Genomic DNA, 26,835 nt, shown 5'->3' with positions numbered 1-26,835 from the left:
GTCACCTTGTTTGTTTTCTTGTTTCATTTTCTTCTGTTTTAATTCCATCTTCTCTGGTTTTGGTGGACCGCAGGTGCAGAGAAGTGAGTTCACCATACTGCTCTGTGGTCTTTGCATTACACTGGCCCTTGTCTGGTTTTATTCTAGATTTTCCATTTTTCTCCTTTTTTCCCCTATCATATCCTCTTTTCTACTTGCTTTCTTCCTAATGCTTTTGCTATGTTTCCTTTGATGTGCCTAAATTTTCTGTATTGAGTATGAATGACCTCTGTAGTATATGTATTATTCTATAATAAAATATATATTGTATAATGATACATAACAAAATATAATATAAAATAATATATAACATCTACACATATATTTTATATATACTGTATTTTAATCTGAACAAAACTTTTTTAAAAAGTAGAAACCAGAATGTGCATTTGTCTCATACCTTCTTTCCCCCTTTCCTTCCCTCTCTCAGCCTCACAGTCACACACACACACACACACACACACATGACAGTTTCTTGACCAGTTAGTTGTACTTCTGGATCTAAAATCTGAGGATTCTTTGTTGCGTCTGTTGGTCAACCCCTCCCCTGAGCTCTGTGATGTATGGCGATGCATGGAGTTTTCTCTGAATTGTCCGGAGTGATTGAGCCAGCCTCCTACTTCTTAGCACAGCACAGAGCTTTGACAGAGGATGGCCATGGCAAGGTGGACAGTCTAATGGGACCAAGGATGGTACTTTGTGGTGACCCATGTGTTTGTCTTCTCCCAGACAGTCTGGACTCCATTCAAGGGTAAGACAAGAGGGACTCAGGTTTTGGAGTTAGTGCTGTGTGTGTGTGTGTGCGTTCACACATGTGTACACCCACATATACATATGTTAATACTTACTATATTTACTAAATGTTTACATTTTAAATATGTTTAGTTCATTATAGATCAATTGTATATATGTCAATAAAGCTGATTTTTTTTCCCCAAAGTCAATCCTAGCAACGCTTTGTGGGGAATAATTTTATCTTCCTGGTGTATCCATGTGAAGCATGGGACTGTGTTGCTAATATCCCACTGAGTTTTGAAATGGTATGAGTCTGGTTTGCTTCCTCTCATGGTTCAAGCAGGACTTCCACCTCTGTGGTTGAGTATAGATGACTGTCACTGATGAAAGGAAAGGAGCATGGGTCTTGGCATCACACAGGCGTTTGTATATCCTAGCTAAGAATCCTGGCGCAAATGAATCTGCCTCTTTGAGACATACTTGCCTTGTCTGAAAAACAAGAGCACAAATACCTTTCAGTTTTATTGTGTGGGATGCATGTACTCTGATCTTGTAAGTAACAAACAATATCTGTCCATGACAGTTGCTGCTCCTTTGGAGAGCAGTGCTGGGGTCTTTCTCTGAGAAATCTGCTTGCAATGGCAGCTCTAGAGTTTCTGTCTAGGAGGAGCCAAGAAGGACAATCTTGTTGGAAGGAGGAGGGTTGAGAGATGCCTCTTAGAACTTCATTTGCATAACAAACAGTGCTTTCCTAAGGTTCTCAGTGTATCTGGGAGTAGTTTGGGAGGAAGGTTAGTTCTCAGTCAATCTTTGAGGCCTCTATTGCCTCCCTCTCTCCATTGAATGGAACCAAAACAGTGAAAAGAAGATTTTTGCTTGACGTTTTTCTTTGTGGTATTCTTTAAGCAGGCCAGCTATCCTTTGCTGTCTCTGTCTCCCATCACAGACAGGGTCAGATAACAGTGAGGATGTTTTCTCTGTTCCAGGCAACAAAACTAGCCATTAAGGGGAAATGTCATAGTCCATTTAATGAGATTTAAGCCCTGACCTTTTGATTAAAGAAAGGAAGAAACAAGATTGACGGTCCCTCACTCCCTGGGGTTGAGAGGCCATGTGGTGAACAGAGCCTTTCCTAGTTCTTCAGAATTCCATTGAAGGTTCTGATCTCATTAAGTAGATCTGATCATTGTTATTTCATGAGGGTGAACCTCTTTATTTGGCCCAAATGTTGGAGAGCAAGGATCTCTTAGATAGATCTATTTCCCTGGCACACCAGGAGTACTTAAAATGTTCGTTGAATCAAAGTAAGCGATATCCATGTATTGTTTTATATGAGAATTTACTGTGTAGAATTTGGATGGCAACTGTAGCCTGATTCCAGTTATCCACGAAGGGACCAAATGTGTTACATCCATTTAGCTGGAATTTCCCTAGCCCTGTTAGTGACCATTATGCCTTGCCCTTATTCTACACAGAGTCAGTTTTGGTCTCAGTGTGGTCTTCATTTTGACTCTATTTCTTATTCTTTCTACTCTGATCATTAAAAAAAATATCTTGGATCCCTTTGGAAAGAGGAGCTTGAGGTGGTTACTTAATTAGCTCCTTTTATCTGTCTGAATATAAAAATGCCTCTCTGGTTTTCTTGTCAAGTGTTAGTCTTCTGTATAATAAAGCTCTTGTTCATGAAATCTCCATCTCTTAGGCAAGCGTGCTCAGCAGGTGCTGGATGGTACAGTGTTAGTCAGAAATTCAGAGAAATATGAGGAGACAGTGAAAGCATCTGGTTATATTTGCTGTCTACAGTTAAGCCAAGACCAAGTCTCTACCAAGGTTGATCTGTTTGGTCTTGCATGCCATCTCTGCCATCTTCTGATTCTTGTAATCTACAGCAGCCCCATTTCACATACATTTATTGAGTGCTTACTGTGTGCCCAGTATTACCCTAAGAGTTTAGGAAGGCATGAAGAAGCATGAAACATTGTCCCTGTTATTGAGGAACCAGAGTTGCTAGGTGGATGGGTCAGACCCATTCACAAATAATTCTGTGTAGGTCAGACTGCTTCAGATCCTAGGATGGAGGTGCACAGTCAGATGGGAGAATGGGGGCATGAGAGACGAAGTCCTTATGAAAGACTTCAGGATGGGGAGGTGGGTAAGACCCGAGTCTTTGGAGCCAGCCAAACCTAGGTCCAATCTCATTCCGCCATAACTATTGTTAATTTTACCAAAGTCTCAGTTTTATCAGTGGGATGCCTGAGGGCCACTGTGCTTAGTGTGAGGGTCTGATTTAGTGGTGTATGCAAACTGCTTAGCAGAATGGCTAGTCTAGGGCATGTGCTTAAAAGATGACCCTTTTACAATGATGATGGTCTCAAAGAATTTTAGAACTGGAAGGGACTTAGGGAATCATCTAAATCCATTACCCTGTTTTTATCTTCTTGAGACCCCAAGTCTGTGATTCTCTTATGACCACACAGCTCAGGAAGGAGCTAGGGTTGCTTCTCCCATCAAAGTCCTGAGAGTGGGTACAGAAATACTGTCCATACTGATTTGATGGTATCTGGAGTAATAGTAAGATATTTAATAGCTGTTATAATAATGCAAATTAATATGTAAATATGTATAAAATGTGAGGTATAGTCCCTTTTATTTTCTATACAAATATGCACCTACACGTCACATATAATTGTTTACCATGTGATAATATTTTTAGCACACATTATTTACCATTCTAATTTCCATTTGTTTTGTTGATTTGGGACATTCTCCAGAGTATCCTTGTCACTTGCTAAATGATTTCCATTTCCAAGCTGTAGTTTGATGTAGGAAATGGTACCAGATCCTTCCAGCAAGATCCCTGTTAAACCCCTTGTCGCAACGGCCCTGGCAGCTTATTCCCCCCTAAGAAGGACTGGGCATGCTGTAGACTTGTCAGGGCGGTGACGCACTTTGAGGACCCCGCGTTATTTGGACCCGCCTGAGTCATCGGCACGATCTGCTTCGTGGCCTGCGTCTGCCGGCCCTGAGCTTCTCTGGAACTGCTGGTGGACACCCCTCACCCCACACCTCTGCCCCTGTGGTCTGTTGAGCAGCTACCAGGCTGGTCCGTGTCTAGGGCCACTGCTGTGCAATGCCATCAAGTGACCTGTAGTTCTCATAGCTCATGTTATGTGCCAGATAGCACAGAAGTATTTCCGTGTTTCAGAAGCCAGGATCCCTGGACCTGTGTGAACCTGAATATCAGCCGTGCAGACAGCACATAATCACCCCCCATAGTAGGTGCTAGAGCGCTTCAGCATGGGAAGAGGAAACCCCGGAGCTTATAAAGAGGTTCACCTCTGTTCACCACTCCTGATTCTGAACTATCAGAAGTGAAGAATTTACCTGTGCTGTAGCAGGAGCTCCAGACGAGCATTCTGTCCTTGCTGCGCACGTCCCTATTGTCTGCCCTCGTCACCCCTGAAACTGAACAGCGTGGCCTTTTTCTTTTTCTTTTTTTTTTTTTTCGCTGAGGCTGCCTAACTCTGCTGGAGACAGCATTTTTCTGGCTTTATTCTTCCCACTCCCCGGAGCTGCCTTGTAGCTATCATTTATTAAGTGCGCGACACACCAGGCACCGTGTGAAGAGTTTATAGAAACTTGCCTTATGTAATCCTCACCGCAGTCCTGTGTGGGATTTCTATTAAAAGCTTCCAATCTACAGATAAAGAAGTGAAGACCTTGATCAGCTACTCAGCTGCGCGTTAATGTATCCAGCTAGTAGTGGAAGTTGACTCCAAATCCCGTCTTTTGACTGTGGTGGCTTTGTTCCATGCCTAGCCTCTTGTTTGGCATAGGGGGTGTCCGTTTTTTCACTTAATTATTTTTTCTGTGGAACTGTTATTTCTAGTTGGATTCCTGTGCATTCTGTGGCTGGCAATCCAGTGACTCATTTACGTGAGAGATGAATTTCTAAGAATTAAAATGAAAATTCCTGGTTATTTTAGGAAATCACACTACTTAAAAGTCACATTGACACACATGACCTCCCTTGATCATTTTGATGCCATGAGACATGTAGGACAGTTTATTTTTCTTCCATTTGTTCCAATTTGTAAAGGGAGAAGAAGCCCTTATGGGAGTAAAACATCATGCGTAAGGTCACACAGGTTTTATGTGAAAAAAGTAAGTCTCTTGTCTAAGACCCCTCTCCCCAAAGTCCATCCTCTTTTCTCTAAGCTCCCCTGAACTGGGATGAACTGGGAATGAGGTTTAAGCAGTCTCTGAGTCTGGGAGTTAAGATGGTGGGCTTTTCCGTGATCTATCTAGTTGTTATCCCCATGTGATCCATTTTTTTAAATTGTGGGAAGCCAAGAGCTGACAAATCTGCTGTAAACAAGGATGATGAAGCCTTATGTGGTGATGACACTGATTCTTTGTCTCTTGCCAAGTGTTTTAGAGAAGAAATAGTATTTTCCTGGCACAGGGGCTAATGGTGCATCTCTGCAAGGTCCCTTTAGTTTTGGGAATTTCTAACCTGCAATTGCCAACTTTGTAGAAGCCAGGGAAGGGCATTTGTAGCTTTATGGCACTTAAATAACTATGGAGGAAAATGTACCATTGGTGAAAAAGAACATGAATATGAAGAAATCATCGTGCCAGAATTCAGATTATCAGTTATCCCTCATACAGGCTGACCCCGAACACTATGGAATAATAACCCACAATTATTAGAACTGGGTGACAAAGACTTTCCAGAAATGGGAAAGGTGATGGTCTGTGGCAGTGTCTTTGTGGAGGACCAGAGGACCCACCGAGGAAGGCTGATGTTCCAAGAACTTCAACTGTTGCCAAGCGCCCTTTGTCATCTCTTCCCTGTTGTTAATGTGCAGGATTATCTGGAGTATTTAAGCCAAAGCTGACGTGGTTACTACCATGAGGAAGCAGGGTCTCAGGTTGTAGAAAAAGAGTCAAGTACTGAAAGGTGTTCCTGGCAAGTTTCTAGCCCACATGAAGTTAAAGATCCACGTAGGGCTACTTGAGGGCTGATGGGCAACATTTGCCTACATCTCAGAGGGCGGGCTGAGAAACCCTGTGTGACTATAAGCTACAGTAAATGATGCACAGAGGAGGGAGGTCTCTCTAGCTACTGAAGAAGGACAAATTGAGTTGTAATGGCATAGCACTTGGCTGTTATCTTTATTTTATATAACTTTTTTTTGGGAAGCAAAATTTTGGAATTCTTTATTTCTGTTGTAAGTTTAAATACATTCTGTGTCTGAAAATGGGGGGAAAATAACACCAATTGTGAAGATGGATTAATGCTTATAATAAAATCATTTGAAACCTTAATTTTTATGTTATGTAAATACAAAGTTTTAACTAATAAGAACTGAAGTGTACTCTGAAAAAACAACTTGAGACTTTCAGATGTATTTTTAACTATACATGAGAGTAAATTATAGAAAGTTTAGAAATTACATTCCAACAACAAAAATCACTTATCATTATCCTACTTAGATATAATTGCTGTAACTATTCTGTAAAATGTAGCAGCCAGAAGTCTGGACCCTGGGGCAGCCTGCCTGGGTGCAAATCTTGGCTTACTAACTGTGGGACCTGGGGCCGGTCACTGATGTATCTTTGCTTCAGTGTCCTCACATGGAAAATGGTGATAGCAATGGTGTCTCCTTCACAGGGTGGTTGTGAAGATTAAATACTCCCTGTAAAGAATTTAGATTAGTGCCTGGTACATAGTAGGCATTCGGTAAGTTTGAATTGCTGTTATTTATATTTGATGTTTATTAAATTGTCTTAATTCTTTCTGTAAACTCAAATATTTTTCTTTTACAAGAATTAGATTATACTGTGCATGTTTTGTATCCTGTTAATATTTCACTTAGCCCTTTGTCATGAGCATCTGTACTCTTAAAAAGTGATTTTGATAGCTAATTATGTGGCATCCTTAGAGATACTCAACCAATTCTCTTACTATGGGAAAATACATCCTTTATTGTTTCTTGCCATTTTAAGCACCACCTCAAGGAACATGTGTTTTTTTAAAATTTTAATAATTCATTTTAATTACCCCAGTGTATCAGAAGTATTATCATTACAACACATTAATCAATACAAAATTATTAACGAGATATTCTCATTCTTTTGAACTAAATCTTCAAAATCTGGTGGGTGTTTAAGACTTACAGACATCTCAATCCACGTTTCAAGTGCTCGACTGGCTGCTTGCGGCCCTTGGCCACGGTGCTGGGCAGGACAGGGAACTGTCTTCTGTCTCCAGGGATGAACACTTCTGTAGCTTCGGGCCTCATATTTTCATCCATAACATTATTGCCTTGGCGATTATCCTCTTGTCTCCTAAAGAGTGTCCTGAGAAAGTCAGAGATCTCTGTAAAGAGCTGAAGACATTTCAGAAACTGGATTTAAATTTTCTTTTCTTTCTAACTTTCTTTTAGTCAGAAAACTATTAAGCCAAGTAACTGAGGGAGGAACTCTGGCGAGGATGGATAGGAGACTGGGCGTGAGGAGACACAAGGAATGGTTTCTGTACCTAAGTAGGAAGGTTGCCTGATCAGGGAAGGCCCACCGAGGCAGACAGTACCTGAGTAGGGTCACTGGCTTTGCTTGATGAACGTCTTTTTTTGGTAAATGTTTGCATACCTTCCTTTTCCTTTGAGGACTGTGCTTTTGGGGGAAGCATCCTTTCTTAGGGGTCACCTAGTGAAACTATCTGCAGCCCAGGGTTGATGAGCATATATATTGGTTGTGTGAGCACTGGGAGCAGGTGTCAGGAATGACCACTGTGCAATGTGGACTTTCCAGGGCAAGGCCTTTGTCAACATCTTTCTTCCTCTTTTGCAATACTTCTCCCAGTGTTTTGCCCACAGCTAACAAATCAATAAGATGTTTATGAAAAGTAGCTGGACTTACTTTTCTTGTATTTCTGGTTACATTAAGGCAGTCAAGACCAGCCTTAACTTTTTGCTGGTTTTCTTAAAATGATACATATTTTTTCTGAATAACTATTGAATCATCTCAAATCTTTTTTTGGAATAAAGCTTAATATAAGTAAATGAGCAAAACAGCTAACTAACAGCCCAGTAGGACACAGATTCTCTCCCAGGAGATATAAATTTTGTGTCACTCTGTGAGTGAGAACAGGTCAGGTCGTATCCATGGTGAGTTCCCAGGACTTGGGAGGGGTAGGATGTTGCTTTTGGTTTCCTAAATATTAGGAATCACAAGAAAAACTTGTTTATTACAACCTTAGAAATGTCACAGGGCGCAGAACACAGTGCTCTGATGCTTGGCTTGGGTCCTCTTAGATTTTAAAGTGACAAGATATCATAGAGCAAGAATCTTCCTGGAGCCTCAGAGGCACAGACCTGGACTCCTTCCCCTTGGGTGGCATTCTCATGCCCTCTCAACTCTGCCCTCCCTGCTCCCACCCTCTTAGACCTTCAAAATATGTGCTTCCCACTAGGTGCCATTTTAGCCAAAGCCTTTAGGAAAGGGTCAGAGGTGGCAAGATCTGGATTCCTAAGAATGCAAAATCTGTGAACCATCTAGGGCAAAGAGCAGAAGACTTTTCCATAAAGGGCCAGATAGTAAGTACTTTCAGACTTTGTGGGCCATAAGGCCGCTGCCACCACTGTTCAGCTCGGCTGGCATAGCAGGCGAGAAGCCGTAGACGGTACTTAAATGAGTAAGGGTAGCTCATTCCACTAAAACGTCACTGATAGACGTTGAATCTTGACCTTCAGGTAGTTTTCACCTCATTAAACATGATTCTTCTTTTGACTTTTTTCAGTCATTTAAAAATGTAGAAGTCATTCTTATTTCACAGACTGTAAAAATAGGCAGCAGACTGGATCTGGCCTGCGGGCCGTGGTGTGTCAGCCCCTGATCTGCTAGTCATTGTTTCCCTTCTGCGTATCACGCTCTGACTGCACCATTTTCCTCTTTGTTGTGTCTTTGTTGGAAGCCTTTCTGTCCTTTCTGTCTACTGGCTAAGGCTCCAACATCCTCTTAAGAAGCTGAGCCTCTGACACTCCCACGGCTCGGCTCGTTAGGGAGAGCCAGAACAGCCACCTAAGAGAGCCGCAGGGGCAAAATCAGAGAGTGGCCCTCTCCCCTTTTTTTGACATATAATTTGGGTCTATGGAGGTTACAGACTTTGTCACTCTGGCAGATGGTTCTGGTTTCTGCAGGGTTCCAAGGTGCTAATGAGCAGCGTGCAGCCTGAGTGATGCTGAGAGTCTGATTTTTAGATAATCAAGGATATTTATATCTTTTATCTTTTAGTAGGTTGGTGCCTCAGAATTCTGTTCCATCATGAAATTGAGAGTCAGAGAGAAGTCTGGATAATCAAGCTGGTGTCATCTCTTCGAACAATAATGTATCTGAAGGGTGTCCAGGCCTGACTGGTAACTTGGAGTGGAAATGAGGACTTAGAAACATGCTGCTCTGGCCTTGCTGTATAAGGATATATTTAAAATGAAAACACGATACAGATTTTTATACGAGGGTGTGTTTAAAGGGAAGTAATACGTCTTATGTCATAGGGAAACAGAACACGAGGATATTCTCACACCTGTAGCTCTCGCCCTGGCCTGTGGCACTGTTCATCGGACCCGTTCCTGGCAGTTATCCGGGGCTGTGAAGCAGTGGGGGTGCAGAGGCTGGGCTGCATGCATGGGGAGATCGGTCTGGTTGGTCTGACAGATGCGGTGATTTATGAGAGTGCTTGTTGCGAGGACGTCCGCTGCTGAGAGCAGCCAGATGAAAGGCACATACGTGGGAGGTGAAGGGGCTTGAGGGGTGGGAGAGGGGTGGTTGTGTGCACAGGAGGTAAGGACTGTCCTGATCACAGCCGTGGGAACCGTGGGCTGACGTGGGGCTGGGGAGGAGTGTGGAACACAGAGGCGGCAGTGGCTTTGGAATTGTACAGACCTGAGTTTGAATCCCTGGCTCCGCTGCTCGTTAGCTGAGATCTTGGGGGAGTTGCTTCCCTTCCTCGAGCCTCCATTTCTTCACCTATAAAATGGGCATAATAACCCCCCTGCCTGCTTCCCACAACGTGAAACTGTGCTAACATCAAAGTCCAAGTGGGGTTCCTGGTGCGGGGGAGAGCTCCGTGAGTGCTAGACGTTATCAGTGTCTGTCCATGTGTCTAGTCATTCCTTTATTCACCAGCACTAATTGTTCTTTGCAATTTCTAATAGAGCCTCATTTTCAAATAGATGCCTGTGGCCACAGGCATCAAAGCTCTTGTGATTAGGATGTACGTACATAGCAGTCAACACATTTTGATAGGTATATGTGTGAACATCTACACGGCTCATAGGAGTTTAGTAGCTACATGACGTATGATTTAAAGAAGCACTGCCTGGCCAGTAGACACAATAAAAGATACCCCAACTCACTAGTAATTGGGGAAACCACAAAATAAGGCCAAAAGGGGATACTGTTTCATACTCACCAGATTGGTAAACACTGTAAAGTCTGACAGTATAAAGTGTTCGGGAGAGCGTGCAGGGAGGGGGCTCAGAGGCACTACTGGTAGGAGTTTAAACCGATACAACTACTTCAGAAATACTGTGTTACTGTCTAGAAGTTTGAAGATGTGCATATCCTACCTACCAGCAGATTTCCACTCCCACGTGTATCCTAGAGAGCTCCCTCGCATGGAGTCAAGCCAATGTGTTCATAACCGCGTTGTTTGTTATAGGAAACGACCTTGGTATCCATCAGTGGGGTAACGGATGCAGACGGTGAGTGAGCTAAAGGCACATGTGGTATCAGTTTGAAAGAATTTTAAATAATGGTGGGCAAAAAAAATAAAGTTGCAAACAGAAAACCATCTATATAACAGTTTGAAAGCATGAAAAACAATATTCATATATTGCTTATGGAACAGACATATGTAATGAAAGTTTAAAGAAATTATTTGGAATGGTAAATATTAAATTCAGGATAGCATTAGGAGAGGAAAGAGGGGTATGGTTGTAAAGGTGGAGGGCCCAAATCCCAGCTCTGCCACTGCCTTACTAGCTCTATACCATTAGAGAAGCTGCCTCACCTCAGTTTTTTGACGTATAAAGTGGAAAAATAGTATTATCTACGACATACAAATGTATGAAACTGTCAGGGAGGAGAACCTGACATACTTGACAAATAACATCAGTGACCACCATGCAACCTCAGGATGGAAGTGAGCTATTACTCTGCGGGATGGCCATGGAAGGAGTCTTCTAACACGGTTAACTCCATCAAAGAGCAGAGGTGGCCCCTGGACTCATTTCTCTCTCTGGAGCAGCAGTATACGTCTAATGCAGGCCACGTATACAATTTAAAATTTTCTAGCATCCACATTAAAAAAGTAAAAAGGAACAGGTGAAATTAACTTAATAGTGTAATCTATTTAGCTCAGTATATCTAAAATATTATCATTTTAACATGTGATCATTCAAAAATATTTATGAGATCTTTTACATTTTTTGCACTGTCTTTGACACTGGATATGTATTTTATACTTGCAACACATCTCAATTCGACTAACTACATTTCCAGTGCTCAGTTGCACATGGGGCTGGTGGCTATAGTACTGGACGTGCAGCTCTGAAGGTTTCTGTTCCTGGAACTTGGTGAGGGACTTTCCTTGGTCCCCTCTGAGGACCAGCAGCACTGTAACCCAGAGTCAGTACGTCCTGGGAACATGATGTAACTGACAGGAATATCTGCTCCAGATTCCCAAAGGTGGTCTGCATATGTTTCAGGAACAAAGGATTGGTGTCCTGTGTATTCCGTGCTGTTACCTCTTTTTCTGATTTTCATTGGCAGGTGCCTCATCTCCAGACATGGAGCCCAGCTACGGGGGAGGTCTCTTTGACATGGTGAAAGGAGGTGCGGGGAGGCTCTTTAGTAACCTGAAGGACAACTTGAAAGACACCCTCAAAGACACATCTTCCAGAGTTATACAATCTGTTACCAGGTATGTGCATCTTTCCCGGTTAAGTTAATGGACCTCTGTGACCCCAAAGGATCTGGGTACCTGCCAGCTGCTTGTCTGCCTCAAAGACTGTCAGTTTTGTGATGTAATTGCATGGGATCTGATTGACTGAGAAATGCCATTGAAGCCATGAAGTTGGGTCCTTCAGAAGCTACAAGCCCAGGCTGGGATGACTCAGCTCACTGGTACTTTGGAGGATAGTGTTTGCCATCCCTGGCTTTTGAATCTAGCGTCCTGGATTCTAATGCAATATCTGCCCTTGTTAACCAAGTGACCTAAGGCAAATTAATTAACCTCTCTGAGCTTTACTTTTTTTATCCTGGTAAGATTTATGTCTTTAGGTGGTTTGAGAATTAACATGAGATAATAATGCATGGGCGATTTAAATAAGCAGTACTCATGGATTGTAATCAAAACAGAATTTTGGTTTTGTATCTTAATAGCCCTTTAAAATTTATTTACTGGGAGAAGCTTTCTACCCTTCTACCGTATGAAACTTTTACAAGCAGGTCATGTGAATTCCTTTTTTATTCTTAAGTATTAGAAAGTTCTAGGGTCACTTTAAGTTACAGTATGCAGTTTTAAATCACAGATTCAAATGTGGAGTCCAATATATTAACCTGCATTTTAATCTTTGTTCAAAGGTAGTTTTATCTCTTACCTTCAATCCCCAGCTTGGGCCTGAGAGGCTAAAAAAAGGATCCTTTGTTCTTTCTCCATCACTTCCTTCCCTACTTCCTAGCTGCTGACACGTAGCAGCTGTAGGCAAAGAGGCTGGGACAATTGGGATCAATAAATAAGCAGTGTCTTCTATTCTGAGATGGATGCCGTTCATAAAGTGGCATCTTCATAGGGTATTGGGGTACCCTGTTTGGGGAGGTAGATGTATGCTCCTGAGGGTACGGCTTATCTTCTGTTAACGATGCCTCCTTGTTAAAGTGAAAGCCTTGAGGGAGGTCAGAATATGCCCGTTGGGTGGAAATGTCCCAAGTCACGATGAGCAAGTGATTTAGAGAGAGATCTTGGTATATATGGATGATTTTAATGAGTGCCCTTTCCTGTCTTGCTTTTAGCTACACAAAAGGAGATTTAGACTTCACTTATGTTACCTCCAGAATTATCGGTAAGTTTCCCGTGTGTATTAAACGCTCAGTAGCTCAGCTTCCACTGCTGCCCGTTGTGACAGCAGACCTGTTTAACCTCTTTTCTTTCTGTGTGACCCTGCCCAGTGATGTCCTTTCCTCTGGACAATGTTGACATCGGATTCAGGAATCAGGTTGATGACATTCGAAGCTTCTTGGATTCCAGACACCTTGACCACTACACGGTGTACAATCTGTCACCCAAGTCTTACCGAACTGCCAAGTTTCACAGCAGGGTAAGGAATTCTCGCCCTGATCGTAAGAGCTATCCTCAAAGCCTCTGCCCTCAGGCCCGGGGAGCTAAAAAAAAAAACAACTGTATATTCTGGACACTTCTCTATCCACAAAATTTTATGAGGCTATTATGAGATATTCTGAAGCTTTTCTTGGGCGAGATTGGCAGGGAAGGTTCTCTGTCAGTGAGGTACCATCAAATTGAGGGCCTCCAATCAGTTGTGGCCGGTTGCTCAGTTGTTAGGGCATGTTGCTGCGAGGCTCAGCTGGAGATGGAATTGCCGCACAGGGCGGTTGGTGACCTTATACTGTAGCACGAATGATGCTTTTAACCCTTCCTTGTTGCTGGCTGGGCATCACGATGAGGCCGTGTGGCCGGACCAGTAGAGACACACCGGTATTAATGGAAATAGCTTTCTGACACTCGGGAAAGTACATCTTTCATAAGTAGGGTGTCGCACATAAGCCATCCACACTGTGGGTTTGGTAATACTATTGCTAATATTTATAGCAGTCAGAAGCAACATTTTTAGAGCCTTTATGCTGTGCTGGGAACTTAACAGGCAATGCCTCATTGATTCCCTCAACAGTCCTCTGAAGTAGATGGAGAAATTAAGACACAGAGAGGTAAGCAGACTTGCCCAAGACCACACAACTACGAAGTGGCCTAAGGCATGTGTTCTTAGCCATTACCGTGGAATAACAGTATTACCTGGAAACCTGGATTATCCTCTTAAGGAGCTAAGTATTTAGAGAAAGAAAAATTTCTAGTTTCAGGCTGGTTAAGGAGCTATGAGATCTGGCTTTGGTTTAAATCTGATGTCAAAGCTGATATTTCTGGCCACTGAATTCTTGGCATTATTCATTAAAATGAGGCTTTTTCTCTCTCAAGAACATTTAAAAATAGTTTGACTTAGCCTTTAGGCGTGGCTGGTCCTACAACTCCATTTGGATTTGTTAATAAATGGAGAGGGTTTTCTACACATTGGACCCTTTACTAAAAGTGAATCTTAATCTCCAACATGCACAGTGATAGCCGCCTGTTCTGTTCTCACTGTGTATCTAGGGTCTCAGCTTTGATGTCAGAAGACTTTGATGTCAGACTTTGCTTTAAATTTCAGTTGGCCATGATAATCTCTGGGCCTGTTTCCTGATCTCTAAAAGCTAGACGAAGGTTGGTCTGTATGCTCTCCCAGACTTCCTGCCCCAAAGCTCAGTAAGATAGGGGAGAATTTTGTGAAGGACCCTTTTCCCAGAGTGTTCCCAGGATAGGCAAGCAGTAACCCAGTGGTTCTCAAACTTTCGTGTACATGGGAATCTCCTAGAGGGCTTGTTAGACCCCTGGGCCCAGCACTGCTGGTTCAGCAGAGCAGGGCGTGGTGAGACTCTGCCTTGCTGACAACTTCCTGGGCACTCCTCCCGCAGTTGCCCTGGGGACCACACTCTCGGAGAAGCTCTGGTAAAACCATCCTGAGGTGGTTTGGTCTAAATTCCCATTCTATAATGCAGATTTTAAAGGCAGCTCTTTAAAATTCCCTATAAGTAAGCTGCCCTTCCAACTCTTACTCCGTCTATTACCTAATTCAGAGCAAGTGAATGAACATCAAACAAAAATGGGGGTAGATGCTCTGTTTCTAATTCAGATGCAAATCTTTTGAATTGACTTTTGTCTCGTTTGGGGACTCGGTGCCATCATTTTCATAATTCAAGGACTGTGGAACATCCTGCATAATATTTTGTGGAAATTTTATTTAATCTTGAAGTATTTGTGGTAGTCTGGAAAATTTTCCCTCTGGAAGTAAACAAAGATATAATATCATTATAGACACATTCAAGCATATAAAGATGTCTCATATATTATTTATAAAAGCGATCTTTATACAGATATTTAAAGAAAGGCATCTATTAGTGTAACTCCGTATTTTGTGACCAGAATCCACAGTCTTACCAAAGGAACTGGGAATTACACATTTAGCACCTGCCCTCGGCTCCTCTCACTTGCCCTAGAAGAGCAGGGAGCACGTTTATTTTATTTGCTACCTGGAATGGTGCCTGACATGGCTAGTCAATTTTGCCCAGAAGAATGAACGTGCAAAGAATTGTTAAACACGTAGCCATCACATACATATTTGGTTCTTGTTCTCAAGGCACTTAAGCCTAGTAGCAGGGAGAACCCAGGATGTTCTAATTGCAGATAATAGTAACAATACGTATGGAGGGAGTTTAGTGAAGGGAGGCAGCAGTGGGGGCTGGACCTGGAAGCATGAGGCAGTCTTGTAGAGGTGAAAGGAGAGGCTTATTTCTTCTCCATGCAAATTAGAGACTGTCTTCCCAGGCTCTTCGGGATCTGGCCTCTGTGCCTCTCCAGCCTCAGCCTTCACTGCTCCCCACTGCCTGAGAACCCCGTGCTCCCACTGGGGGAGACACCGTCTCTTTGCATGAGCTGTTCCCACTCCCTGAAAGGCCACCCATGCCACACCCTCCACCCCTTCTTTGTTCTCACTTCGCTAAGGGGACGATCTCCCACATGTCACAAAGCTTTTCCAGTTCTTTCCCCTAAAATGCAGGATTGCACTCTATCTTTAGCCCTTTACAGATAGTCCCAGAACTCTACAGAATGGAACTGGACCCTCTGACCTAGCTCCCTCAAGCCTCAGCTGCATCCCAAGGAAACAGTCCCATGGCCTTAGTATTTTCAACTTAGCTCTGTTTCTCATGTGACTGCATCTCTTTTCAAGCCCCTAGTCCCTTCTCTCCTCAGCCCCGACACTGCAAATCGACTTGCAACTTATTGTTGCCTGACTTAGGAAGGTTTTCTTGGTTCTCATCTTCTGGTCCGTGAAGACGAAAACCAATTTCTCCTTCTTCCAGGCCAGTGGACTGCTAGGTCTGCAATTAAATCTTATTTTAATAAATGTCGATGGCTGAAGCTTCCATCAATGTCAGTGTTGGAAAAGACCAAACACAAGACTGGTTTATTCGCAGAGTCACAGGAGTCCAGCTCCATCTTCTATGTCTCTGTGCCTTGAATCCTGAATTCAGTCACTTTTCCTTTTTATTATGTGATGCGTGTTTGGGGATACAGGTGGTGGTGGCAGAGACAGGCTGTTTCCAGGAAGATTTTTATTTTGCTGATGGGCATCATTCTGTATTTTGATTAGCTTTTATGCTTAGAAGCCACATGGGTTGACAGGACTCATATGAAATAATTTAATAGCAGTTTTCTTAGTACTTGCATATGTAGTGGAATGTTAAAATAGGACTCTGTGTTTAATTTCAGTTTTAGCAGAGGATTTGACTCAAAACAAAATATGGCAAATAGCCCTGCATTCAGAGCTAGAACACCTATGCAGGACTGTAGAGGAGGTACTCAGTCAGTCTTTTGGCTCTTCTTAGCCAGTATCCACTTTGAGAAAATAAAAGTCCTGATGTTGACAGCAAAGTCCTGGAGACCAATGAGATGCACCATCTAAACCAGATGTTCTGAATCTGAGTTAAAAAAGACATTTTCAACTTAGATGGATCCACTATATATTTAGATCCATGCATAGGCTTCAGAGAGTTTAACCATCTGCTTCCACTCCTATTTCTTCCTTATTGTGGTAAAATAAATACACATAACATAAACATATCATTTTAAGCATTTGTAAGTGTACAGTTCAGCAGCATTAAATATACTCGCAATGTTGTGTAACCATCACCGATATCTACACCCAAACCTTTCTCGTCATCCCTCATAAACAGCACACCCATCCACTCTGAGTGTGTGTACACGTGTGTGCACTAGTTCCACTTCTGTGCAAGTTAATAGCTATGCCCTAGAATGTCTAGAACCACTGCTCTGCACGTTTCTTGGTGTTGCTGTTGGCAACAAGTGGATGAATGGACGCCAAGTCCAGCCTGCCCTGAAGTTCTTACATTCCTTCTAATGCTATTCCAGGGCCACTTTGAGCCTCCTCCTTCCTCTGCCCAACCAGGAAGGAAAGTGTGCTGAGGAACCCTGTTAGCAGCATAGAAAAGAGAAACCTAGCTGCTTCTTTTAGAATCTTCCTTCATTCTGACTATTTCTAAGCTGCATAATCTTGTAGGATTTCTTCCTCTTTGCAAACAACTTAGTTTTTGGAAAATATATGATCAACTTGGTTTTCTTAAAGGGCTCATGATTATTTGAAGGTCAAATTTTTCTTTTCTTTTTCCTTCCAAAGCTTCCCAAAGAGATCACCATAGCTCCCAGTTGTTTCTGCTGGGGTTTGCTGGGTGACGATGGCAGTTGTCCGTAAGGGAGTGACTTTATAGATGGTATTCACCTCTCTTCTGCTACCATGCGTCAGTGTCAGGACAGGAAGTGATGGGGCAGAATACAACCCTGGCCTGGGACCCAGAGAATCAGGAAGCCCCCCTATTCTGGTTCTGGAGCCTTCAGTGAATTGAATGTCTTAACCTTGGAAAAAATAGCCATCACTTGATATCATAACCACCTCGCAAATGTAAGATGGAATTGTAGCTAATAATCATCAGGCGGTATACACATTTTATTATCTTTTTTATTGAGGTGAAATTCATATAATATGCACAAATTCTGAATTTTAAAAAGGACCCTAGAGTCACATCTCAGCTGTCCCTCTTCCTGGGTAAGTCACTTCATCTCATCTAAAACTCAGTGTTCCCCTGTAGAAAATGGAAATGACAATAAGGAGACTATCCCACAAATACTTCGAACATTTTTCTGTAGGTTTGCTGTAAGGAATGCTTTTGATAGCGGTGTCTGGCTTAGAGTGAGCATTCAGTAAGGGGCAGCTATGGTTACCATCAGTAAAAATAAAATGCCAGATAAATGATTGACTGAAGGACCTTTGTCCTCCAAAAATGGTGTCAGATCCTTAGAACACCGGGTATGACTCCTCAGTCTGATTCTCCACAGCACCTTTTTGCTCTTATGCTCAGCAGAGAGGATGCTTCTGTCATCCTCTCTCATGCTTGAGGAGACAGAAAGATGCAAGCCAAACAGCATCCAGCCCTGGTGCTGTTCTGGCCACTTTTCCCACTGGGTGGCATCATGGCAGCCCTGTAATCCATATGGTGTTTTCTGATGCTCTGCATCTCCGGGAGGGGTTCAAAGAGACGGCAGATAGCATCGTGAAGTGTCACCTGCCCAAGAACTGTGCTTACTGCATGAAGCTGTGAGACCCAGAGAGCTACAAAAATAGCTTACAGTGGTTGAATTCCCTAAAAAATTTTTTTTTGGTTTTGTTTATACCTTAATGTTTTTCCCCTTTAGACAGAGCACATGCTTTTAAAAAATTGTAATTGTATGTTTGCTTACTGGTGTATAATTATATATCAAGTAAATATGTAATTACAGAGTACTTTAAATTAATATTATTTACTCGATTGATTTAATGATTCTGAACAATGAGCCTATTGCGCAAGAACAATTTAGCCAGCTTTTAGCTGAGACTCATTAGAGATACTGCATTTAGTGTTTGTATGGGGGGCATACAGTTTCTAGAAGGTTTAAAAATTCTGCCTGAGAAAACACATTTCCTACACTTTTGCATGACTGCAATCTAAAAAAACAGCAGAACTGGTTCACCGTTCCTTCCTCAAGATATTGTCCATGTAGACAAAGACAAACTGTACTGTGAGAAGAGATTGCCAAATAGAAGCCGTTCCTTCATTCTTTCACTCATTCATTCACTCAGCAGATGGCGACTGAGTACCTGCTGTTTGACTAGTGCGTGGACCCTGGACTCGGGTTACAGAAGTGAACGACGGTCTCTCTTCTCGTGGAGCTTGGTGTCCGGAGGGGAGGCAGATATAAACAATTGATTTGAATATGTCTTGACAAGAAGCTGCCACTTACTGTGTTTCCATTGTGCTACTTAATTCTCACTGCAACCTTGTAATGCCCGTTTTTACTTTATACACGAGAGAGTTGAGGCTTGGGGAGGTTAATAACTTATCTAAGGCTAATCAGGTAGTAAGTGGTAAAGCTGAAGTGGACACCCAACTTGTGGGCTTAACCATTTTGCCCTACTGATAAGCCGTAATGGATGAAAGTGGACAAAGTGACTGTCCCACTTCCTACAATGTGCTAAATGAACGTGTGTTTAAATGAATGAAAATGCTGAAGGTTGCCCCCAAGGAGTTGTGGGTTCCTTCTTTAAAAGAGAAAGAAATAAGATCCCCTGAAAAAGCATATCTTTGGATCCCTCAGCAGCACTTTGCACGTTTTCACTTTCATCAGCTGCGATAAAATTAGGGTTAGTGCAGGATTTATAATATAATCCTATAATTAAGCATCTAGTAGGCAGGTCAAAACATTTTATACTAAATAGAAATTAAATTCAATGTAACCTCGCAGAATTTTTAAAAATACAAATATGTGCTTTAAGTCATCTCGTTTAATTTAAAATGTATTTCAAAATGTGTTTTCATAGCTTTACTAAAACAGAATTTTTTTAATTAAAAAAAAATTTACTGGATTAAACAAGTCTTCCTATGTTCAGACCCTGTCTCCGGCTCTTCCTGGCTATGCTAAGAGGACTTAGCGTCACTTCCAGAAGTTGTTCAGTGTGATGCCCTCACATGGGGAGGAAGTGGCTCAGGAGATTAATTTCCTTCTGCTGTGTTCCTTCAGGTCTCCGAGTGCAGCTGGCCCATCAGGCAGGCCCCCAGTCTGCACAACCTCTTCGCTGTGTGTCGGAATATGTATAACTGGCTACTGCAGAATCCCAAAAACGTCTGTGTTGTCCACTGCTTGGTGAGTGCCCTTGTGTCGTGGCTGTTGTGGCTGTCATTTGTGGTGGTTTGGTTTGGTCAAATACAAATGACTTTAACACAGACTGGTGAATGGGTCATGCATAAGTTGAATAAGCATTTAGTAAGACTCTACTTAAGAACTAGGTGATGTGAGGGATAGAAAAATGAGGGGGAAATGGATTATTCTTGCCTTAAAGCTTGAATACCAGTGGGAGAGGCAGATATGTGCCCAACCCACATCCTGCAGGGCCTCTGGAATGTGCTAACTATTATAAAAATGGGAGAAACAAGAGCTGTGGGTGCACAGGCAAAAATGCCACTGAGTTCTGTGTGAGTAGAGTTGACATAAACACACTGGAATATCTTTTTACCTTTATGTTTGAGTAAAAATGAAATAAAAACACCTGTACCCTTGTAAGTTGTCACATAGACTGACTGTATTTTATAGCAGTTCCCAGTGGGACTGATGATTTTTCTGACCACTGACTTCTTAGAGTCCCTTTCCCCAATCCTTCCTCTGGAGGCCTCTTACCTATTGTTTAAAACTCAACTTTAGGTAAAATCTTTCTGACTCTTTAGAGTATTTTCACAATATGGACCTTCCCACTGTGTATCTTTGTCTTTGGTGGCATTTAATACACTGCATCATCAAAAGCTGGTGACTTGCCAGTTTTCCTGCTAGACTATGAGCGTCTTGTGGGTAAGAAGTGTGCCTTTTTTAACCTTTGTACCCCAGGGGTGAAAGATCTGAGTAAATGATTGAATCCATGAACAAATGAACACACAAATGGAATCTGAGCATAAATACTGGAACTGTTTATCACTTCTATAAACTTCAGGGTATATATTTTTTTGCTATAATCTTAGTTGGTGATTTTCCTCCTCTTTCTTGAGGGCCAGTTGGCTAAAAGAGGAATGAAAACTGAAGAACATTTTTACTTCTTTCCATTTCTGATCCCCAAACTCTTGACATTAAAGGAAGAACACTTGGCGTTCATTGGAGTTTAATGTGAAAGACCAAAGAGTTTTCCTTTTGGAGGCAGAACAGACTGTGTAATAGGACAGATTATTTTTAGAAACTAAGCAGGCTTTAGGTACTTTTCTCTTCATTCAAGAACTTTCTAAAAATTCAGAGAGCCTAGGTCTGGCAACTTAGTGAGGGACGATCACTCAAGAGAGAACAGAGGCTCCCATTTCTAATGATGCAATTATAATGAATAAAAACCCAATGAAGACGAAAGAAGAGGCAGGCAAAGGGTTATGACACTGTAGCCTGCTCTGTAGGTTTACTAAAAAAGGATGTATATGAGTTGGAAGTCTGCACTGAGTCTTTGGAAATGGAATTGAAGCTGGAGGTGGGAGCTTTTATTTTTATTCTAATAACACAGGGAACTAACTATATTCAATATCTTGTAGTAACTTATGGTTAAAAAGAATATGAAAATGAATATATGTATGTTCCTATATGACTGAAGTATTGTGCTGTATGCCAGAAATTGACACAACATTGTAAATTGACTATATGTCAATAAAAATGTATTAAAAAAATAAAAATTTTTATCCTATATATTCTGCTGTTTTATAAAAAATAGCAAGCATATACTTATCTTTTAACTTTAAAAAATGAATAAAACTTTAAAAAAGACCTGCATGGCAGAGAAAAAGGAGGGGAATTGTATCCAAGAGCCATGAACCTGTTAAAAGAGTGTAGGAAGGCTACATTCTAAAAAGAAACAAGGTTGAGAAAAATGTCTTTTTAAAAAAACAGTAAGGACAACAACAGATACTTGAGGCAAATGGTATAATCTTAAATCCTTCATTCTGTTCCTTCATTGGGAGAACGAATCTTAGGCTAGAAAGGGAGTAACAGTGATAATGAAGATGAAGTTGATAGTGAGACAGTTAAAGAGCATCGCAGTACTTAAAGATAATCCACTCTCTAGACTTAAGTTATATGACAGAATGCTAAAAGCACTTGGAAAAGCAATTATGGGTTCCTTATGTAACATGAGGAAACCGAAGAGGTGCCAGGCAAACAAGCAGAGGAGACTTTTCCCAAAAGACAGGGGAGGTTGATGCTGGAAAGTTACAGGCTGGTGAGCCTGATGACAGTTCAAGGCAAAATTCAAATATAAATTCTGCACAAATGACTTTAAGCTCTTAGAAAAAGGGAGTCCACATTGGTTCATTATGAACACATGTATCAAACCAACTGAACTTTCAGAACATGACTAGTAGCTTATTAGAGATAGTTTATTGGATTCCTGCAAGACATTTCCCAATTTCTTATATTCAGGATGGAGAAATTTGGGCTAGATTGTTATACATTTAGTCAAATACTGGCTGCATATTGCTTCCAAATCTAGGCAGTTAATGGATCAGCAGCCTCCCAGGGAAAGGTTGCATTTGGTTGACCTTTTAATTAACAACTTTGATGAAAACGTGGAGATCAGCTTAGTTTTCTCAGACTGGGAGGATCACACAGTGAATCTGGATTTTAAAATTTTTGCAGGTTGGTCATCTAGGAGAAACTACCAGTGTGAAATTAAACACAGGATAAATGTAAAGTCCGGAATTCTGGTTCTAAAAGATTAAGTGTATTTGTCTATTAGCTTAACACATCATCTGAAGAAGAGCTAACGGTTTTAGTGGATAGAAAGAGCAATAAGAGGTTACGGTGAGATTTACCTTGCATTTAAACTGGGTTAGCCTGGGGTTATGCTAATAAAAGCATAGTGTTCTAACCACACGAAGGAAGATACTTCCTCCCTAGTTTGGTCAGAACACATCTTATGTCTTGCATTTCACATCTGGGCAGCACATTTAGGGCTGTTGTTTTAAAACGAGTCTGTTCAGAGGAAGTACGCCAAATGATGACGTCTCTTAAAGTGGAATATCAGGGAAGGAAGAATGGAAGGGATTATGTATTAGGTTTCTTCAGAGAAACAGAACCGATAGGATCTGTGTAGAGATATACATGTAAGAGAAGATTTATTATAGGAACTGGCCAAACGATTCCAGAAGCCTAGAAGTCCCACAGTCTGCCTCCTGCAGGATGGAGAACCAAGAAAGCTAGTGGTAACATTTAGTCCATGTCTGAAGGCCTGCAAACCAGAGGGGCTGCTGGTGTAGAACCAAAAACTGAGAGCTCCAATATCCAAGAACAGCAGATGATGGAAGTCCCAGCTCAAGAAGACAGAGAAATCGCCTTTCCTTTGCCTTTGTGTTCTCTGCAGGCCCTCCACACACTGGGTGATGCCAGCCCACTGTGATAAGGGGGGATCTCTTCACTCAGTCTCCTGATTCAAGTGCTGAGATCTCTTCCAGAAGCACCCTCACAGACACTCCCAGAAATAATGTTTTCCCAGCTCTCTGTGCATCCCTTAGCCCAGCACAGTTGACACATAAAATTAACCATCACAGATCGGCCATGTTTTCAAACATAGAAAATAGAAAAGTTGATGGCATGGAGAGTATTTCAGAAATGTGAAGGGTTGTCCTGGGGAGGAAGGAGTAGGTTCACTCTCTGAACTGACTGAAGGGAGAATGAGGATTGTTCAGTGGAATAGACTGCAACTCAGCATATTCAGTAAGGAAGAACGCTGTAGACTGTAGCAGGAAGCTCCCTGTCATTTAAAGTATTCTAGAAGAAGCTGTCAGGAATGTTATTGTGTGCATTCCTGTGTTGACTGCGGTGGAATCAGGTGAAGCTTCTTTATTTATATGAATCTAGGAACATACTTTGGGTAAAATATACACACAGCATATTCCAAAAAGCAGTATTTGCTTCACCTGTGAACTCTACCTTTGGCTCTCAACTGAGAGACCTCAACTGATCCTACAAGTCCAAAGCTACTTTGAAGACTAGATTATTTTTCAGTAAATATCTACAAATCAAATTTATATTGCTGGGTTTCTTAGGTTAGTAGAGAGTCGATGGTCTCCTAAGAATACGTCTTCCCTTGCTGCTTTGTGATTTAAATAGCTGGGATGGATTCTGGTTTTCATGAAAACTATTTTGAACTAACACGCACCCCCAGTTAAGAAGATTTCTCTCCTCCCCTCCAACCCTCGCCCCCAGTCTCTCTCTTCTAATTGCAAGCACAGCCATTCTCAGTGCTGTGGCTGATTGGTCCTGGTTATGACCAGTTCATACATTTTCTCTGATAGGACGGACGGGCAGCATCGTCAATTCTGGTTGGTGCTATGTTCATTTTCTGTAATCTCTACTCGACTCCTGGCCCAGCTGTTCGATTGCTGTATGCGAAGCGACCAGGAATCGGACTTTCACCATCTCACAGGAGGTAATGTAAGCTAGAGGCAGGGCAGGTGCAGACGTGGTCTGATTGGTATCATGTAGCTAAAACAGGGAAAAAACCTTTTTCAGATAATGGACGTATTATCTTTCCTTTAGTGACAATTGCTTCTTTCTCTTATTTAAATTGCATCTCCTTACATTCTTTTGAATTATCATTCTGATGATGAAGTCTGATTTTTTCCCAAAGCCAGCCCTTAACTGATACATTTACTCTGCTGGATCAAACAGAGATAGATGTTCAAACATTGAGCTCGTATAAAACCACCATAAACTTTTTCATCTGATAAATACCCCTTTATCAGCTCTTTGGAGGGAAGTGTGGCAGTGCCACTAGCTAAAAAATTTTCCTAAATTTTCGGCAGTATTCTCTTTTGCTAGTTAATGTTTAAGGAATTAACACAGTAAATGTTTATTATAGGTTAATATTTTATGAGAACAAATTTTATAGCAAACTGGTTATCTCTCCCGGTGTGGTCAGCACCAACAGTACGTCTTCTGTTTTAGGTACCTGGGCTACATGTGTGACCTCCTCGCGGACAAACCCTACCGCCCTCACTTCAAGCCTCTCACGATTAAGTCCATCACTGTCAGTCCAGTTCCCTTTTTCAACAAGCAGAGAAATGGATGTCGCCCTTACTGTGATGTACTGATTGGAGAAACCAAAATATATACAACCTGTGCAGATTTTGAACGAATGAAGTAGGTCATGATACTTTCCTTGACTTCTTCTTGCAAATTGCTCAATTCCTATGTAAGTTGGGTCCCATTCTTCCTTTGAGGACCACATCATTGTGAAATAGCTGATATTAAAAAAAAAGTTCCACATAGGTGGTAATCACAGAAAAGCACACAGCCCCCTTTCAAATGGTGATACAGCTAAGGGACCGACATGAGCTACAGTGAGGGTTAGGACAGTGGTGTGGGGTAGAAGAGCTGGACATTTAAGGGGGAGATGACCTTGGGGAGATTTGGTGAGCATGGCGGGAGAATCAGGAATGAATGAGGTTTCTAGGTGAGCAGCTGGGTGGATGCTAATGTAATTTTAAAAGTTACGTAATCTGTAATAGAAGCAGGTGCCGGTGAGAGGTGGTAGGGGATGCAGAGAGAAGGGAGGGGATAATAACAGAAAATGAAATTAGTCTGAAATAGATTGAATTTCAGGATTGGTATCCAAGACCCTCACAGAGCATTTCATTGCTGTTTCTGTATTGATCTTGGTTGGGTTTATTCGTTCTCTCTCTGTTTTCATTATTAATTCAAAGTTGGGGAAAGGTAAATACACCGGGACAACATGTATTTGAGGAAAATGATTTTTGCAAGTGGGCAATTGATTTATCGGAAGCCTGGATAGGATAGAGAGAGGGGGGCCTGGCATAAGACCACCGGCATCCCGTGGCGGAACCAGTTTGCACCCGATTGGCACTGGCTGTGCTCCTGACTTTGCTTAGGATGGGATGGGGATGTGCACATCCATGAGCCCTCTGTCTCAGAAAACATACACAACTGTGCCTTGAATTCTAACGGGCAGAACAGTTCTCAGAGCTTTCAGAGATGCTCTTCCTGGGTTATAATATTCAAGTTCGGCTCGAATGAAAATTTTGCTTTTCTTCCTTAAAAAAAAGATAGAAATGATTCCTGGGTTCAGGCCTGGGCAAACAGGTCCCTTGGCTAGAGCCACAGAGGACTGTACCTTTATACCTGTGTTACTGCACCAAAGTAGTCGCTTTTTCAGTGTATGTTTCTGTCTCTGTTTAAAGAGAATACCGTGTGCAAGATGGGAAAATCTTCATTCCCTTGAGCATCACCGTGCAAGGAGATGTGGTTGTTTCCATGTATCACTTAAGATCAACCATTGGAAGCCGGCTACAGGCGAAGGTATGATTTCAGAAAGAATCATGACCTAAGCTCATCTGATCCTTTAATAGGAGTGTTTCAGAGTCTTTTCTCTATGTCACTTTGGGCTTGAGTGATTTCCAGTTTTAGAATCAGAAAAAGCATGAAAAGATTACTTATGCCCATCCCCCTCATTTTACAGGGCAGGAAACTTAAGACTCGGAGGTGGTGACTTGCCCATGTGATTTTTGCCAGAAGATGGCAACCCTAGAACTAAAGAAGGGCAAACCTTGCTTTTTACAAGGTTGTGCTTTTTTTTTTTTTTTAAAGTGCCCCCTTTGCATCAGTGTGAGCAGAGATATTTCTATTAAGGATGTGGGATTAAGTCATTATACTTTTCCAATTTTTAAATTGAGATAAAGTTAACCGAACATAAAATTCATCCTTTAGAACTGTACAATAGTTATTCTTAGTATTTTTAAAAAGTTGTACAGCACTGCTATCTAATTCCTGAACATTTTCATCAGCTGCAAAGAAACCCTACACCTATTAGCAGCCATCGTCCATTCCTCCTCCTTCATCCCCTAGGCAACCGGGGATCTACTTTCTGTCTATGGATCTGCCTATTTTGGGCATGTCATATAAATGGAATCATACAATATCTGGCCTTTCGTGACTGGCTCCTCTCACTTAGGCTGATGTTTTCAAGGTTCATCCGTGTTATAGCATGTATCAGTATTTCTTTATATAATCAGGTAATGTTC

At 41.8% G+C, this 26,835-nt stretch overlaps 1 protein-coding gene across 9 annotated transcripts in view; it reads left to right on the top strand.

Annotated features, from left to right (window-relative positions):
* The window catches only part of DNAJC6 (DnaJ heat shock protein family (Hsp40) member C6), a 131,779-nt gene that overhangs the window by 78,576 nt on the left and 26,368 nt on the right, over nucleotides 1-26,835 (top strand). For 8 of the 9 annotated variants that reach the window (XR_004140836.2, XM_011000958.3, XM_031465314.2 and 5 more), the window contains exons 2-8: nucleotides 11,614-11,764; nucleotides 12,856-12,905; nucleotides 13,012-13,160; nucleotides 19,799-19,921; nucleotides 24,091-24,224; nucleotides 24,743-24,937; nucleotides 25,996-26,113. Coding sequence is in view for 8 of the 9 variants with exons in the window: in XM_031465314.2 (XP_031321174.2) it covers nucleotides 11,614-11,764; nucleotides 12,856-12,905; nucleotides 13,012-13,160; nucleotides 19,799-19,921; nucleotides 24,091-24,224; nucleotides 24,743-24,937; nucleotides 25,996-26,113 (920 nt within the window). In the remaining variant the exon portion in view is untranslated. Of the gene's footprint in view, nucleotides 1-10,051; nucleotides 10,545-11,613; nucleotides 11,765-12,855; nucleotides 12,906-13,011; nucleotides 13,161-19,798; nucleotides 19,922-24,090; nucleotides 24,225-24,742; nucleotides 24,938-25,995; nucleotides 26,114-26,835 lie in introns of those variants that run through there. The other variant, XM_064493501.1, reaches the window with a different exon arrangement.

Source organism: Camelus dromedarius, chromosome 14 (genome assembly GCF_036321535.1).
Source record: "Camelus dromedarius isolate mCamDro1 chromosome 14, mCamDro1.pat, whole genome shotgun sequence".
Lineage (NCBI taxonomy): Eukaryota > Metazoa > Chordata > Mammalia > Artiodactyla > Camelidae > Camelus > Camelus dromedarius.
This window is presented reverse-complemented; position numbering and strand designations above follow the sequence as displayed.